This window comes from Sorex araneus, chromosome 5 (genome assembly GCF_027595985.1).
Source record: "Sorex araneus isolate mSorAra2 chromosome 5, mSorAra2.pri, whole genome shotgun sequence".
Lineage (NCBI taxonomy): Eukaryota > Metazoa > Chordata > Mammalia > Eulipotyphla > Soricidae > Sorex > Sorex araneus.
Genome location: NC_073306.1, coordinates 83,949,559 through 83,966,757, shown reverse-complemented (window position 1 = coordinate 83,966,757; position 17,199 = coordinate 83,949,559). Strand labels below are relative to the sequence as shown.

The following is a 17,199-nucleotide window of genomic DNA, read 5'->3' as shown; positions in this document are numbered from 1 at the left end:
CCCAAGGTCCATCCCGGCATCCCCACACTGGCTGTCCTCTCTCAGCTGCCCCCACTGCTCCCTCCCCGTCCTCTGCAAATCACAGCAGCCTGGGCTCATCTTCGGTCCCTGTCCTGTGCTTCTCTGGGCCTGGGTGCCCACAGACTGTACAGGCTGAGAGGACACGTCCCAGGGACTCCTGGAGGGCCCCTCATGCTCACACCTCGGCTGTTCCCGCAGACCCAGGGCTCCACTCCCGCTTCCAGCCTGACTTGCACTGCCACACCCCATCCTGGAGCCCTGGGCAAGCAGTTCCAGGTACCACTGAAGAGCCAGTGGAGGCTGAGGCATCCCTCCACCTTGGCGGCTTCTCCCCTGGCGGCTTCATCCCTCCCCCTCCTCTCCTTCCCTTCCCTCCCCTCCCCTCCCTGACTGTACGGCTTCCTGGGCCATGTTCTCCTCGCACCCAGGTCCCAGATGGCCTCCTGCAGTGACTTTAGTCTTCTGGTCTCCCTCAGAGAGAGAGCGAGCTGGCTGTAGTTTCGCCCTCTCTCTCCTCCCCACCCCTGCCTCCCTCACTCCCTCTGTGGGACACATGCACCAGGAGCTCTGCTGTCTCACAGAGGGGCTCAACCCCCTGCTCGAACAGATGAGACAACCATGAGCCCACCCAGCCATGGGGCTGCCGAAGGAGCACCTGCGCCCCAGAACACGCTATCTTGGGGTGCAGGGCGTGCAGTCTCTGCGCATGGCTCAGGTCCTGGGCCCACCCCCGCCAGCCCCTCACCCTCCATCTCCCTCACCGCTGAGCATTCTCTCCTTCCACCTCAGCCAGGCCCGTGGCAGGGTGTACCAGGGTGCTCCAGAAGCCGCTGGTGTCCCTGGCCTCCAGCGCCTGGTTGATTAGTACCACAGCTGACAGCATCTCCACAGCCACGAAGAGTTCCTCCTGGCTCAGCGCCTGGCACGGGTGAGAGACACATCTTGCATGTGCTGGCGGGGGTAGCCATCCCGCCCCCCACAAGATTCCCACATCCAGAGTCTCTATCCCCCAAGCCCTAGGCCTAATTCCTTGGGTAACAATTCCTCCTCCCTGGGGGCAGGAGCACAGCGGGGAGGGCGCTGGACTTGCTCACGGCTGACCTGGGCATCCCATATGGGCCCCTGAGCACCGCCAGGAGTAACTCCTGAGTGCAGAGCCAGGAGCAAGGCCTGAGCATTGCTGGGCGTGGCCCAGGAACCAAAACAAGTTTTCTCCGCCTTGACCCTGGAGGACGCTCGCTGCGTGCTCAGGGCACAGGAGCCCCTCACATCCCGGGTCCGTCCTCATCAGAGGCCAGCAGCGGGGCTGGGCTGGGAGACGCCTCTGAGACTCTCAGTTCACAGAGGAGCCCCAGAAGGTTGGTGAGAGCCGCCGCCCTGTCCGAGAGTCCATCCAACAAGGGAGTGGTCAGCTCCAGTCCTCGCCTGCCCCGAGGAAGGCGAAGCGGTGCTCACACCGCCCTCCACCTCGAGCAGCTGTGCCCTTCCCTCTGTCCCGTCCTCTCAGGCAGCAGGTAGCGAACAGCAACATCGGCTAAACCTTCACGCCAGGGCCAGGGAGATGGCTCAGGGAGCACGTCAGCAGCTTGCCAGCCCAGCTACCCCAGAGCATCACCAGGAGCGGCCTCTGAGCACCAGTGGGCGGCTCCCCCAGACTAAATAAGCACAAACAAACCTACAAGGCCAGGCTCCTTTCTTTTTTTTCTTTTTTGGTTTTTGGGCCACACCCAGCGGTGCTCAGGGATCCCTTCCGGTGGACTCAGGGGACCAGATGAGGTGCAGAGGAATGAGTGTGGGTTGGCAGCATGCGAGTGCCCTCCTGCTGGGCTGTCGCTCAGGGCCCAGCCAGGCTCATTTCTAAGTATGTGTGTTCGTCTGTTCAACCCTCCAGCATGGACAGGGGAGAGTATGCTTGTTCCCGTTTCAGAAGGGAGTCGAAGGGCCAAGAAGGCAGCCCTGCTCATGGTCATATAAGCAGATATAAGCAGGGGTGGGACCTGACCCACCACATGCGCCTGTGGGCTCCATTCACCAGGGCACCCTTTCAAGGCCAATGATGGGGCCACTCGGACCTGTTTCGGGTCTAATTCTATGTTGTTTTCAGGGCCAGGGATGGAAGCCGGGGTCTCACACAGCCATATCCCTGGCCCTGCCAGCTAGCCTCTCTCTCCCCCTCTTTCCTCTCTCCCTCCCTCCCTCCCCCTCTCCCTCTCCCTCTCTTTTCTCTCTCTCCCTCCCCCTCTCCCTCTCTTTTCTCTCTCCCTCTCTTTTCTCTCTTTTCTCTCTTCTCTCTCTCTCTCTCTCTCTCTCTCTCTCTCTCTCTCTCTCTCTCTCTCTCTCTCTCTCTCTCTCGTTTTGAGGCCACACCCAGCTGTGCTCAGGGCTTACTCCTGGCTCTGCACTCAGGGATCACTCCTGGTGGGTTTGGGGAACCAAATGGGGTGGCAGGGATTAAGTGCAGGTTGGCCGTGTGGGGGGCGAGCGCCCCACCTTCCCCACTATGACTCGGGCCCCTGCAGGTTTGATTCCTTATTGATCTCTCCCAGGAGGAGCCTCCCCAGACCCACTCCCAGCGCGCCCCTCCCATTTCTCTGGTCCTCGTCTCCCATCCTCCCGGGTGCCTATCCACACTCAGACAGGTTCTAATGTCCACTGTGCCCCGGGGAGCCCCAGCAGGCCCCTCTGTGCTCCCAGTGCGAGGGGCAACAGAGCAGCCCGGGTGTCTTAGCAGCTTGGGCCTCGGCCCCCCGCCCAGTGCTCTAGTTACAGCCGTGCAGGTTTCTGAAACTTTCATCTCATTGAAAATAATTCTCTTTCTTGTGGTAGTGCTGACGAACAGAGACAGGGACACACAGGCGCGGTCCTCCCCGCCCCCGAGTGACATCTCCGCCATGTCTTCAGCTCCGGAGGAAGCACCACATCTAACGGGCTTGAAGGGGGAAACAGACACTGCCTGGGGGCCTGGCTGCTCAGTCCGGACAGACAAGGACAGCGGCCACTTCCATCCTGGCCTGCTGCCCATGGCCCCCGTGGCCTCACAGGGCCCGCACTCACTCACCCCTCTACCCGCTTCACTTCAGGTCACCCCTGGGGGTGCTATGCTCAGCTAGCAAAGTGCTCCAGAGGGTGCTCAGGGGCCCAGGTGTTGCTGGGGACACAACCCAGGGCTCCTGCTGCAAACCCTGTGCTTCAGCCCAAAGCACTCCCCCGCCCCAGCCCCCAGTGTCCTGGAGAGCAAGGCTTACCCCCTGCTGCTGGCGCTGGAGCACTGCCAGCTCCTGCTGGTACAGAGCAGAGGCAAAGGGGTACACTGCGGGCAGCTGCGCGTCAGGGCACATCAGCTCCTGCACAGTGTCGGCGGCCACTCCCCTGTGGATTGCCCTGTTGATCCTCTGCACGGCCTGCAGCACTGCAGGGGAGAGAAGGAGGCTGCGGCCCCTTTCTGCTTTCCTGGCCAGCTGGGTCCTGCCAGGGTGCAGGGGGCAAAGCTTTGCAGCAACTCCTGGAGACAACTGGGTGAGGTCCAAGGCGCGTTTCTACCCAGCTGTTAGGGAGGAAAGGGGCCAGGGGCTTCCCGAAGGGGCTCTGGGAGAAGCACAGGGGAGGCCTATAAAGCAGAGAATGGAAGTGAGAGCCCAAGGAGGTGAGCACAGGACCAATGAGACCAGGGGCTCCCAGAGAACAGATCTCAACCCTGAAAGGAAGAAGGAATGTCCAGGTGAAGCCATCCAGGCCCCCAGGCCAGGGGCGAGGGCAGGTGTCAGCCGAGAGGGGCTGTAGCACAGCTGCTCAGCTGTTAAACAGGGCCAGGGAAATAATACAGTGGCAGGGCGCTGGCCTTGCAGGTGGCCCACCCGGGTTCGATCACTGGCACCACATTGGATCCCCCAAGCCCGCAAGTTGTGATCCCTGAGTGCAGAGCCAGGAGTAAGACCTGAGCACCGCCAGGTGCAAAACAAAACCAAAAAATACAAACCAAACCAAAACACATGGGCTGCACCAAGACGGGAACCAGGGGCGGCAGGGCCAGTGCTGCAGCCACAGTCTCCCGAGCCTGTCCTGAGCCCCGGCGGCCGGGCACGGGGCCCCGGGATGAAGGCCTAAGTCCCTTGCGGGTTGGGAAACAGGGCATCAGCCCGCACTGCCAGACGAAGAGGGCAGCAAAGCTGCTACTCCAGACCAGAGACTCGGCCAGCCTCGGCCCAGAGCAGACTCACTCGCACGGTCCTGGTCGGCCCTGCTGTTGGCGGCGGCCACGCCCGCTTGCACCTCCTCCTTTTCCAGAAGCTCCATGAGGCCCAGCTCCTGAGGAGAGAAGGCAGGCAGAGAGGGGAGTGCTTCTGCCTGCATGGGCACCCGGGCCCTTCCCAGACAACCCCCCCTCCACTTCCCACTTTAGGCTCACGAGCCGGGGCCCCACTGGAGCACTGAAAGCATCTCCACCTCTGGCTCTGCGCATCCCAACCAGCCTCTGAAATAACCGCCCTGCGCGGCGAGCACACGGGTCAGAGGGAGAGAGTCAGCAGCGGTGGAAATAAGGCTGCTAAATTTAGGGCCAGCGAGAGGGCTCAGGGAGCTGGGGCACAAGCTTCGTGTGCGGGCAGGAGCCTCGGACGCGGCACCTGCCACCAATGATCCTTTGAGCCCTGGCTAGAGAGAGCGGCCTCCCACACAGAAAGGAGGAGGGACCAAAAACGGGGCGGCCAAATTTAGATCCCAATTCAGCCCTGGGGGAGGCTCGACTCCCCCTTAGCAGCCTTCCCTGCCCCGCCCAGGCTCAGTGTGGGAGACTGTCTGGGCAGGAGTGAAGCAAGAGAGTCGCTGGGACTTGAGATACACCTGAGCCGGGGAGGAGGTGAGCGGGCTGACCTGCGCCTTCTGCTCTCTGTCTGCACTCAGCTGCTGCAGGTACCAGGCGGCCGAGTCCCGCCTCACGGCCTGCAGGGCCAGGGCGGGGTCCCGAAGGGCCTCAAGCAAGGCCTCAGCGCTCTGTTGCTCCAGGGCTTCATCCACGGCTTCCAGGGCCCCATGAACTGGAAAAAAAAAAAATGAAGAAAGCTGAAATGTGCAGGGACCCACCAGCTCAGGCTCTTCCGAATCCTCACAGGACCCAGGGCCTGGGGGCCAGGCTGCATCCTCCTGCCTTCCCGTCTTCTGGCCTTCCTGCTTCCTGTCTCGCACCGGAGGGTCCCCTCACCCAGAGAGGCAGGCGGCACCCTCACGCAGCCTCTCCTGCTGGCCTGATCACTCTCCGCACCCCTCCATTCTCCACACCTGTGGAGACTCAAACATGGGCTCCTGCCGGGACTGTGGCTGCCTTGAGCAAGGTCACAGGGGCTCCGGGCAGCCAGCAAAAAGCCAGCCCCCAGCATCCCAGGCAGGGGCCTCCCCAGGAATACCCCAAACCTTCCCCTGCCCAGCTCTTACCATTGACCTGATTGATGTTGCCCTGGATTTCCGCCTGTGTCAGGTAGCAGTCATAGATGTCGGAGCTGTCTCCGGCACCCTACAAGGCCACATGGAAGGAAGGGCGCAGGAAACCCTCAGTCCCTCCCTCCCCCACTCCCTCCCTCCCCATCTACTCTTATTTCTTCCTTGGGAGACCTTCCCAAAGCCAAAGGCCAGTCTGGAAAACCGGGGGCCCAGCTGCTCGGTGCTGACTGACCTGGTGAGGCACGATCAGCCATGGACTCCCAAGCCCACCCCTCCCAATTCCATACCCCACAGCCTTTTTCAGTCCCTCACAAAGACCTAGCCCCCCCAAAACTCCTGTCTTCTCTTTTTTTCTTTTTGGCTTTTTGGGTCACACCCAGCGATGCACAGGGATTACTCCTGGCTCGTGCACTCAGGAATTATTCCTGGCGGTGCTAGAGGGACCATATAGGATGCTGGGAATCAAACCCAGGTTGGCCGCATGCAAGGCAAATGCCCTACCCGCTGTACTATCACTCCATCCAGTCCTCTCTTCTGAATCCTCAGGACTCTCCCAAGCTCGACTCCTCTCTCTTTGGAGGAACACGTGAGCTTCTCTGAGCCACACAGGCACCCAAGATCGTCCGAGCCTCCCCCAGGGGCCTCCTTACGCGGTTCCGGGCGTTGGCAGCTTTCTCCATCTTGGCCTGGGCCAGCAGCTCCTGGTAGATGGCGGCCAGCGGCACTCGCAGATTCTCCAGCAGAGCGTTCGGGTTCTGCAAGGCGGCCAGTGTGTCCTCTGCCACTCCTCGCTCCACGGCCTCGTTGATAGCAAGAACAGCGGCATGGACTGGGTGGGGGCACAGACATACAGATGCTCAGAGGAGGCAGGGACACGCTGACACCGTCCCCGACCCCACCTCTGGGGCCAGGCCGAGTAGGTGGCTCACAGCTCTGCCTGGGTGGGTGGTATCCAGTGTCCAGTCCTGTGTGGGGCTCCACGGCCTCCCCCTGTGCCTACCTGCAGCCTCGTCCACCGAGAGCTCATTGGCCAGGATGCCACCAATCTTGCTGAAGGCGGGCAGCTGGAGGCCGTATTTGGCCAGCTCCGAGGCCATGTTGCTGAGCTCCTCAGCTGCAATGACACCACAGGTGCCCTTGGTCAGGCCCAGAAGCCCCACGAGCCACAGGGGGGCACAGCAGGGGCCAGGCTGGACATACCTGAGAACTTGACTTTCCCATAGAGATCGTGGATCTGCGGGGCCAAGCCCAGCCGGAAGAGGAAGAGACTGGAAAGAAGACGGGAGGGTTGGGGGGCACATCCACGGGGACACACTGTCCATCTGGACAGGCAGTGATGCTACGGGGGCCTGGATACAATGGACACCGAGCACCTGCACCTCCAGAGACGGACACGGTGCGGGAAGTGGACAGAGAAAGGGAGGCTGGGACACAGCTGCACCACTCATTCTGGGACTCACCACGGGACACAGCCCCAGTCACAAATAAAGGCCCTTCCCTGCGTGCCCCTGAATGTGCTCCTTTGGGGGCGGAGGGATGGTGCAGAGGTTAGAAGTTGCGCCTTGCAGGGGCCAAGTCGGGTTCAATCCCAGGCATCATCACATGGCCCTGAGAATCGGGGGGGGGGGGGGGGCCTGAGCACTGTCTGGGAGGCATGTGAGAGACAATGCTGCTCACACGGATCAAGCGGACAGGCGTCCTCCAAAAGCGCATAGACCCTCTGCAACCTCATAATGACATGATTCCCCTCTCCCGCGGAGGGCTCCCCTGTACCCCTCCCACCCTGCTGCTGCAGCACACGCAGCTGTCTGCCGTGGACTGGGGCCACGCTGTGGAAGCCGGATGACAAGGAGGAGGGGCCTCCTACCTGAGTGCGTGGATACAGTAGATCACCCGGGGCATGTTCTTCTTGTCATAGATGTCTGTGGTCTCTGGGAAAAAGGTCTGGGGCGGGGGGGTAGCAAATTTGGTTACGGTTTGGACACCGTGAGCATCACAGACACAGAGCGAGAAGCTGGGGACCATCTTCCTTGCTCACGCGGGCTGTGTGCTCTTGGGGTCTGAGTGATTCCAGCCCAGACTCCACATGTGTCCAAGGCCCTGGGGACATCTGTCAAGGTACAGTCATACCCACCCCAGACAAGGCTGGAGGCCATGGCACCCAGGAGAGGCAGCCTCCCTCCTCCTCTGGACACAGAAGCCTGCTGACCCTCACCCTGGACACGCACGGGAAGAGGGTCATGCTGGGCAGCAGGCCTAGTGCCAGAGGGGCCCCATGAGGCAGCTGTGACCAAGGACCCACAAGGGTGGGGACCGCTCCCCGACCTCTTGGCCTCTGACCAATGGTATCCAGAACTGCTACCTCTTGGTGACTTCAGAGTCCCGAGAAAGGGCCAAGTTGAGAAGCTGGACAGTGTAGCAGCCCCCCACCCCCAAGAGCACACATGCCGTTACAAGTCCTGCCTCTCAACAAAGCAACTTGCTTCACTGCCATTGCCTTGTCCTCCTGTCCCCTTCACGGTGAAGAAAGCAAGGGGACCCAGCTCCTGCTTTACCACAGCCGCACTGCCCGTGGGGACAGTCATGTGCCAGGGAGCTCTCCCTGCCCTCTACCCACATGGAAACAAAGGCGGAAACCATGCAACCTGCTTCAAAGACATCCAGCACCAAGGAACAGCAAAACTCTTGGGTGCCTCGAGTGTAGAGACACATGCAGGGTCAGGGACACAGCTCAGGCCTGGCACGTCCAAGGCCCTGAGGCTGATCCTCAGCAGAACCAGGCAGGGCCCTGGCTGGCCCCCCAAAACACACACACACACACACACACACACACACACACACACACACACACACGCACGCACCACCCCCACACTGGGCCCAATCGGCACATCCTACCATGGGACCCTCAGGACCAGCTGCCTGGGAGCACCAGGAGGCTCCCTCCCTGCCAAGAGTGGATGTGTGCCAATGAGGACTAAAGGGCCCCAGGGAAGTCAAGTGTAGGGGGAGGACGCTGATGCAGAATAACAAGGACCCCTTTCGAAGCCTTGCATTACCGAAGGCAGACCGATGTGGGCTATTGCAGAGAGCCAAAAGTTGATGTTGTCCGTGTGACGGAAATGCAAGCCAGTTGCCTAAAATAGAAAGAAAGAGAGGCTATTTGGGGGCTGGAGCAATAGCACAGCGGGTAGGGCGTTTGCCTTGCACACGGCCAACCCGGGTTCGATTCCCAGCATCCCATATGGTCCCCTGAGCACCACCAGGGGAGATTCCTGAGTACAGAGCCAGGAGTTAACCCCTGTGCATCGCCAGGTGTGACCCAAAAAGCAAAAAAAAAAAAAAACAAAGAAAGAGAGGCTATTTGCCAGATCTCAGGGTTCTCGGTGGGCCAAGCCCAGACCCCAATCTGGGAAATCAAGGGATGGGGACTGGGGCTGGAGAAATAGCACAGTGGCTAGGGCTCTTGCCTTGCAAACAGTTAACCTGGATTCCATCCCCCGGCACCCCAAGTGATCTCCTGAGCCCTGCCAGAAATGATCCCTGAGTGCAGAGCCAGGAGCAAGCCCTAAGTAACGCCAGGTGTGGCCCAAACACCAAAACTCATTAATTAATTAAGGGATAGGTATCTAGAGAGCCTGCCTCTAGGATGTCCCATCCCCCACAGGACATGGGTGGGAGGGGTCCAAGTGCCCTTAGAAGCACCATCAGAGCCCTGGGTTTGATCCCCTGAGTACCATCAGAGGTGATTCCTGAGTGCTGAGTCAGGAGTAACCCCTGATAGTGCCGGGTGTGGCCCAAAAAGCAAAAAGATAAATAAAATTAAAATGTAGTGCTGTCACAACAGCAAAGCCCGTGGCCCCTGAGCACAGGCTGCGGATATAAACATCTGCCTGGGAGAGTCATGTCAGGGGCTTTTCATAACCTGTCAAACAAGTGACCCTTGCTGAGACCCCAACATGCATGAGGCGTCCCAAGGCAATGATTAACCATGGCACCGTTCACACCCCCTCCATCCTCAGAAGTGTGCAGACAGGAACAAGAATTAAAGCACACGGTCCTGGAGCCACAGCTTGGAGAGGGGCACTCTGAGGGGGCCAGGGAGGAAGGGCTGAGCCTCCCGTTTCCCACCTGGTAGCGCAGCTGCTCCGAGTCGTAAATCTTCTTCAAGGGAACCACGGACGGTGCGAAGCAGTGGCCCAGCTTGGCCAGCAGCACTCCGTTCCTGAGGCTCTCCTCCAGCTCCACCGGGGGCGGGAGCTCCTCCTTCAGGCAGGCCTCCATCCAGCTGGGAAGCACAGGGAGCGAGGACCTTCGGGGCGCCCATCGGGCGACAGCCTTCCCTCCCTCTCTGTGCTGGCTGGCACTCGCCTCCCACCCTGTGCCCAGCTGTCCTCCCTGCCTTCTCCAGAGCTACCCACCAACACCTGAACTGGCCGATCCCTGGGTCCCACTCGCCCCAAGAAGCATCTTTCCCTGACAGGTCCTGACCCAGTGAGGCTTCAAGGGGCTCTTCCCGAGGAGAGGAGAGAACTCGTGCTCTGTCATGCCCACGGAATCAGCTCACCCCTCCACTCTATTCTTTGAAAGGTGGAGCCCACTGGGGCAGCTGTGATGAGGCTGTGGGGCGAGGGGAACCCCCAGAGTTGAGAGGAAGGGAGCCTACAGTTGGAAGACCTGCTGTGCACACCATCTCCCCGCCCCACCCGAGCACCTGGCACGGTCCACAGAGGGGGAAAGATCGTCCCTGTGCTCCCTGCTTTGAGGCCAGGGTGCGTCAGGAACAGAGCAGCCGACACTGAGGCCAGCGTCTGGATAGAGACAGCAGGTCCTGCATGTGGGGTCTTCACACCTCACATACTGGGGTCCAGACTCCAAAGGAGCCAGTCAGATCTTGACTCACGTCACTCCTACAGAAGCAGGAGGTACTGTCTCCCCCCTTCAATTGACTATTTTTTTTTGGAGAAAATTAAGAATATACTATTGGAGACTGAGAGATAGTACAGTGGGGAAGGCACCTGCCTCGCATGCAGCTGACCCCAGCATTACGTATGGTCCCCGTGCACTGGCAGGAGTGATCTAATAAGATGTATCAGGGTGGTTGAAAGGGCTGGAGCACATGCGGAGCACGTGGGAGCCCAGAGTTCAATCACTGGTACTAAATGGTTTCCTAAGCCCCGCTGATATGCCCCCAGCAAAATGAAAAAACCTCAACACAACTATAAATAGGGCCTAAACCTTCAGACTCCTCTCCCAAGACTGGAGAGATAGGGCAGGGCTTACAGCACTTGCCTTGCATGTGACTGATCCTGGTTCAATTCCTGGCATGACATGGTCCCCTGACTACCTCCAGGAGTGATCCCTGAGCACAGAGCTAGGAGTAACCCTGAAGCACTGCCAGGTGTGGCCCAAATATCCACCCCCCAATAAATAAATAAATAGATAAATAAAAATATAACCTCATCAAAGATGGCAAACAAATATCCAAAAAAAATGCTCCAAATGAAAATTCATCAGGGAGATGCAAATTAAAACAGTGAAATATGGTGACTCTTCACTTAAGAGGCCAACAGCAAGAAGAATAGCGGTGCTGGCAAGGGTGTGCAAGGGAGGGACATGCACTGGTCAGGGAAGGAAATGCAAACTCTAACAGCCACTTTAGAAGACAGTTTGGGGATTGCTCACAAAATTAAGATATAGACTCCAAGCTGACTCCAATTGCGCTCCCTGGTACTTGCTAAAGAATTGAGTAGCTCAGGGAAGAAGCAATAGCACATCGGGTAGGGCGTTTGCCTTGCACGCGGCCGACCCGGGTTCGATTCCCAGCATCCCATATGGTCCCCTGAGCACTGCCAGGGGTGATTCCTGACTGCAGAGCCAGGAGTAACCCCTGTGTATCGCCAGGTGTGACCCAAAAAGCAAAAAATAAAAAAATAATAAAAAAATAAAAAGAATTGAGTAGCTCAATAGTAGAGCACTTGCCTTGCATGGGTTTGAGTCCCAGCCCCATGGTGGGGGCAGGGAAACTATTCTGGGCTGGGGAGATGGCTCAGAGGGTTGGAGCTCCACATAGTCCATTGAGCACTGTTTGGCATAGCCCTCTTTCTCCTCAAAAAAATGTATTATTTATTTCTTTGCTTTGCTTTTTGGGTCACACCTGGTGATGCTCAGGGGTTACTCCTGGCTCGGTACTAAGGAATTACTCTTGGCAGTGCTCAGGGGACCATATGGGGACCAAATGTGATACCAGGGATTGAACTTGGGTCGATTGCGTGCAAGGCAAATGCCCTACCATGCTGTATTATTGCTCTGGTCTCTCCTCAAAAAATTTAAAATTTGAAAATGTATGCTTCTACATAAAGCTCCACGTGGGCCAGAGAGATAGTATAAAGTAAGGTGCAAATGGCTGACCCTGATTCCATCCCCAGAACAACCGTAGAAACAGGTAATATAAGAATGCAGTTGTGTGGGGCTGGAGTAATAGCACAGCGGGCAGGGCATTTGCCTTGCACGTGGCCGACCCGGGTTCCATTCCCAGCATCCCATATGGTCCCCAAGCACCGCCAGGAATAATTCCTGAGTGCATAGCCAGGAGTAACCCCTGTGCATCACTGGGTGTGACCCAAAAAGAAAAAAAAAATGCAGTTGTTCAGTTGTCACGATTGGCATTAACTGAAGCCAGAAGCTGCAAAGGTTTTTTTGTTTGTTTGTCTGATTTGGGTTTTGGCCCACAATCAGTGAAGCTCAGGGGTTACTCCTGACTCTGAACTCAGAAATCAATCTTGGCAGTGCTTGGGGAGTCATATGGAATGCCGGGGATTGATCCCAAATCAGTCGTATGCAAGGTAAGCTCTAGCCCCTAAGATGCTGCAAAATTTGACGGCTTTTTATTTTCCCCCCTCCCTGACGGTTGTTTGTTAGATTACACAGACAACTGTTAGTACTGCTTCTTGCAGCTTAAAAATAAGATTCCAGGGGCTGGAGCAATAGCACAGCGGGTAGGGCATTTGCCTTGCATGCGGCTGACCTGGGTTCAATTCCCAGCATCCCATATGGTCCCCTGAGCACCGCCAGGAGTAATTCCTGAGTGCAGAGCCAGGGGTAACCCCTGTGCATCACAGGTGTGATCCAAAAAGCAAAAAATAAATAAAAATAAAAATAAATAAGATTCCAAGAACTGGAGCAACAGTATAGCAGGAAGGGAGCTTGATCTGCATGTGGCCGACCCGGGTTTGATTCCCAGCATCCCATATGGTCCCCCGAGCACTGCCAGGAGTAATTCCTGAGTGCAAAGCCAGGAGTAATCCCTGTGTACCTCCAGGCGTGGTGCAAAAACCTAAATAAATAAATAAGGCTCCAGAGAAACAAAAGCTATTGCAGGAGGATAATGGAATTCCAGTGCCTCTACAGAGTGGGTGTCTGATGCCCTTGCATGGTCACTCCGGCCTTACAGTTGGCGGAAGGGCAGATGCCATGTATCAGCTGGTTATGACTTCATTCTCCAAGAAGCAGGATCGATTCAATTTATTATCCCAGCAATCAATTGATTCAATGGACCACTAATCTGAGTTCTTTGGGGATCGATGTTTACTGATTTGTATTTAACTGCTACCAATAAAGCAGTTTTTACTATGAAAAAAAAAGAGGAAAGAACAGTAGTCATTGGCAGGGGTGAGGAGAGAGAGCACCAAAGATTTTTAGAGCTGCAAAACTACTCCATGGTTTCCCAATGATGGTTACCGAAACCCACAACACTGGGTATAAAGCCGCAAGGAAAGGCTCAGACTTGGGTTGATTCTGTGTTTAGGTACGTTTATGGGTAACAAACGTACCATTCTAGATATGACCACAGAGAACAGAAGCATGTGAGAAGACAGACACATCTGAGAAATGTCTGCATCGTCCTCTCAGTTTTGCTGTGATAAAACTGCTCTTAAAAAAAAAACAAAACTATTAAGTCTTTAGGACTAAGCATGCTGCAGCTGGATCTTCCCAGGTAAGCCTCTTCTCTGGGCTGAGATCTCTGGAACCTACTGGGGATGGGAATGGGCCAAATCCCCACCCTGCCAGGAGGACCAATACCCCACCCACCACCTGACATCCTCCAGCACATAACGGCCCAGCTCCCGGCCCCACAGCTAATCTCGAAGAGTGCCAAGTTGCTGAATTGCCCCAGTTCCACAACTCCTGGAGCAAATGGTCACGTATTTTCATTTTAATTAAATTAAATTTTAATTATTTTAACACCTCCTAATTCCACAGGACTGACAACCCAGTAGGAGCACAGCATATCAGAAGGGAAAGTTGCCTAGAAGCCCACTAAGCATCTGAGCAAAAACAGTAACACAGAAGCCCAGCGGAGCAGCAGCCGGCCAGGGAAACCCTCAATGACCATAGCGACACTCTCATGAGATACATAGGAGATACATGTTGCAACATAAAGTTATTTTGTGCCAAAAAAACTGTATTATGAGTAACTTTGTAAATCAGTGTTTAAAGTTTCAAACATTTAAAAAATAAACAAATAGAAGAAGTCTTTTTAAAAAAGTGTAGAGCAGGGAAGTATAGGATCCAGAATGATAATACAGCAGGTAGGGTTTTTGCCTTGCTTGCCACCAGTGTTCAATCCTTGACACTCCATATGGTCCCCCGTGCCCTCCAGGAGTGATTCCTGAGCTCAGAGCCAGGAGTAAGCCCTAAGCACCCGGGGTGTGGTCCAAAAACAAACACAAGAGTGGTGATGGGGCTACAGTAGTACAAGGAAGGGCTTGCTTGACCCTGGCTCAAACCCCTGAGTACCTCCAGGAGTCACTCCTGAGCACAGAGCCAGGAATAGCTCCTGAGCACCCATGATGACTTGGGATCCACCTCTCTGCCCCTCCCGTAAAAAGATGCTCTTTCGGGGCTGGAGAGATAGCACAGCGGGTAGGGCGTTTGCCTTGCACGCGGCCGACCCGGGTTCAAATCCCAGCATCCCATATGGTCCCCTGAGCACGGCCAGGGGTAATTCCTGAGTGCAGAGCCAGGAGTAACCCCTGTGCATCGCCGGGTGTGACCCAAAAAGCAAAAAAAAAAAAAAAAAAAAAAAAAAAAAGATGCTCTTTCAACTCTCCCCTCCCACCAGACTCATGTCCTCTGGCGCATTTTTTGGGGGCAAAGACAGAAGAGGGAAGCTCTTGGCTCACCGCTTGGCTTCCTCCAGTCGGCACAAGTACTGGTAGGCCACGTTCTGCCGCCTCTGCTCGTCCATCTCCTCCGCCGTCAGGCGTTCATCTGCGAGGCAGAGGGAGGAGGGTAAGGTCCATGCTGGGAGCTGAGACAGGGGCCGGAGCGGGCAAGGCCGTCCCCATACACTCCCGGGCAAATCTGCTCTGAGGCCACCAGCATCTCCCCTGTGTCCATCTCTCTTCCCAGGACACCATCCGGTGACACCAGCCTGCTTAGCAGCCCCTTTACTGCCTGGCCACACAGAGAGGGGGACTCCTGCAGCCTAGCCATTCCTGTCTCCAGTGGCTCCCCGCCTGCTCCTTCCCAGCCCTTCACTCGGTGCCTCCCAAGACGAACGTCCAAATCTCTTCTTGGCAGGGGACTTGCGTCTCTGTTTCTCCCTAACTAGATGGAATTCGCCAAGAACTATGGAAGTAAGCTCCCCAAAGTGTCAGAGGTGGGACTGGAGCAATAGCACAGCGAGTAGGGCGTTTGCCTTGCACACGGCTGACCTGGGTTCGATTCCCAGCATCCCATATGGTCCCCTGAGCACCGCCAGGGGTAACTCCTGAGTGCAGAGCCAGGAGTAACCCCTGTGCATCACCGGGTGTGACCCAAAAAGAAAAAAAAAAACAAAACAAGGTGTCAGAGGTGATGCCAGTACCACCAACTCGAGTCCACTACACAAGGGTCCTTCCGTCTAGGCACAGGGTGGGCAGATGAGAAGCCCCTCTCCAGAATCTCAGGTCACCATGAGAAGAATAGATAAGTAGTAACCTCCAATTTAGGGGCCAGAGAGGCAGGACAGGGGTTAGGGGACTTGCCTTGCATGTGGCTGACCCAGTTTGATCCTCAACATTGCACATAGGGTCCCCTGAGTCCCAGCAGGAGAGATATCTGATCACAGATACAGGAGTAACCAGGGCACCACCAAGTGTGGCCCCAAAACCAAAACATCAACAACAAAAAACCCTCCAATTTAATTTGCTATGCATGATTCTATCCCACAAAAGCCTATGGAAGCAGCAAATCCCACCTATGCATAGAATCTTTTCTCCTTTTTTTAGGGGGGGTCACACCTGGCTCTGCACTCAGGAATTACTCCTGGCAGTGTTCAGAGGACCATATGGGATGCTGAGAATTGAACCAGGTCAGCCGTGTGCAAGGCAAACACCCTACCCGCTGTACTATTGCTCCAGCCCCTATGCATAGAATCTTAAAGAACAAATTGGTGAAAAGATATCAACAGAGGGCCAGTCACTGAGGATGAAGTTAAAGGCCAATTTTATTTATTTTATTTTATTTATTTATTTTTTTGCTTTTTGTGTCACACCCAGTGGTGCACAGAGGTTACTCCTGGCTCATGCAGTCAGGAATTACTCCTGGCAGTGCTGGGGGACCATATGGGATGCTGGGAGTCGAACCCGGGTTGGCCGAGTGCAAGGCAAATGCCCTACCCACTGTGCTATCACTCCAGCCCCAATTTTAAAAGATCATAAAGGGGGCTAGAGTGATAGCTCAGTGGGCAGGGCACTTGCCTTATCCTTGGCTGAGCCAGGTTTGATCCCTGGCACCACATAGGGTCCCCAGAGCCCTGGAAGGAGTGATCTCTGAGCCTCTGAGTGCAGAGCCAGGAGGTAAGTCCTGAGGAGAGTCAGGTGTGGCCCAAAACCCAAATAAATAAATAAAAACTCAGGAAGGGATTTTGTTTTGTTTTGTTTTTTGTTTGTGTCACATCCAGCTCACAGTTTACTCCTGACTCTGTGCTCAAGGATCATGTCTGACAGGGCTTAGGGGACCCTGTGCCATGTGGGCAACAAATCCAGGGCAGCTACATAGAAGTACTCTCTCCCCTGTATGATTTTTTGGGGGGAGAGGACACCTGGCAGTGCTAAGGGGTTACTCCAGGCAGGCTCAGGGGACTATATAAAATGCCAGGGATTGAACCTGAATTAGGCACGTGCCAGGCGAATGCTCTACACCGTGTGATCTCTCAGGTGATCTGCTCCGTATGAACAAGGCAAGTGCCTTACCCCATGTTCTCTCTCCAACTCAATACAAAAGAAACCGTACCCCCTTTTTCGCATAGTTCCCCTAAGGAGGGAAATAAAATTTGCATACAAAGTAAAATTGCAGACAGAGGCCAGGAATATGAATCTGTGATACAGCACGCACTGCACGCGTGAAGCCTGGGTTTGATCCCTGGGACCACACATATGTTTTGGTACTTTCTGGACCCCACATGGCTGTGCTCAGAGGCCCATAAAAAGGCAGATAAGGGCTGGACAAATAGCACAGGGGATAAGGCACTTGCTTTCCCAGGTTTAAACTCCCGCACTGCCCAGTGTCCCCTGAACTCCACCTCTGATCACAGAGCCAGGAGCTGGCCCTGAGCACAACTGGGTGTGGCCCAAAACCCAAAAAAAACAAAGGACATAAACTCAAAAGATATCACACCTGGCTCTGCACTCAGGAATTACTCCTGGCAGTGTTCAGAGGACCATATGGGATGCTGAGAATTGAACCGGGTCAGCCGTGTGC

The 17,199-nt window shown here is 55.9% G+C and overlaps 1 protein-coding gene across 1 annotated transcript in view; it reads right to left on the bottom strand.

Annotated features, from left to right (window-relative positions):
• The window catches only part of IQGAP3 (IQ motif containing GTPase activating protein 3), a 36,009-nt gene extending 21,292 nt beyond the window's left edge, over nt 1-14,717 (bottom strand). Inside the window, exons 1-12 of the mRNA XM_055139396.1 lie at nt 14,637-14,717; nt 9,583-9,739; nt 8,511-8,588; nt 7,322-7,398; nt 6,655-6,722; nt 6,455-6,568; nt 6,105-6,283; nt 5,449-5,527; nt 4,891-5,054; nt 4,239-4,326; nt 3,267-3,430; nt 783-940 (exon numbers count right to left, since the gene is read on the bottom strand). Of these exons, the coding sequence (XP_054995371.1) occupies nt 783-940; nt 3,267-3,430; nt 4,239-4,326; nt 4,891-5,054; nt 5,449-5,527; nt 6,105-6,283; nt 6,455-6,568; nt 6,655-6,722; nt 7,322-7,398; nt 8,511-8,588; nt 9,583-9,739; nt 14,637-14,701 (1,391 nt within the window). The 5' untranslated portion in view covers nt 14,702-14,717. The remainder of the gene's footprint in view (nt 1-782; nt 941-3,266; nt 3,431-4,238; nt 4,327-4,890; nt 5,055-5,448; nt 5,528-6,104; nt 6,284-6,454; nt 6,569-6,654; nt 6,723-7,321; nt 7,399-8,510; nt 8,589-9,582; nt 9,740-14,636) is intronic.
• Between the last annotated feature and the right edge of the window lie 2,482 nt (nt 14,718-17,199).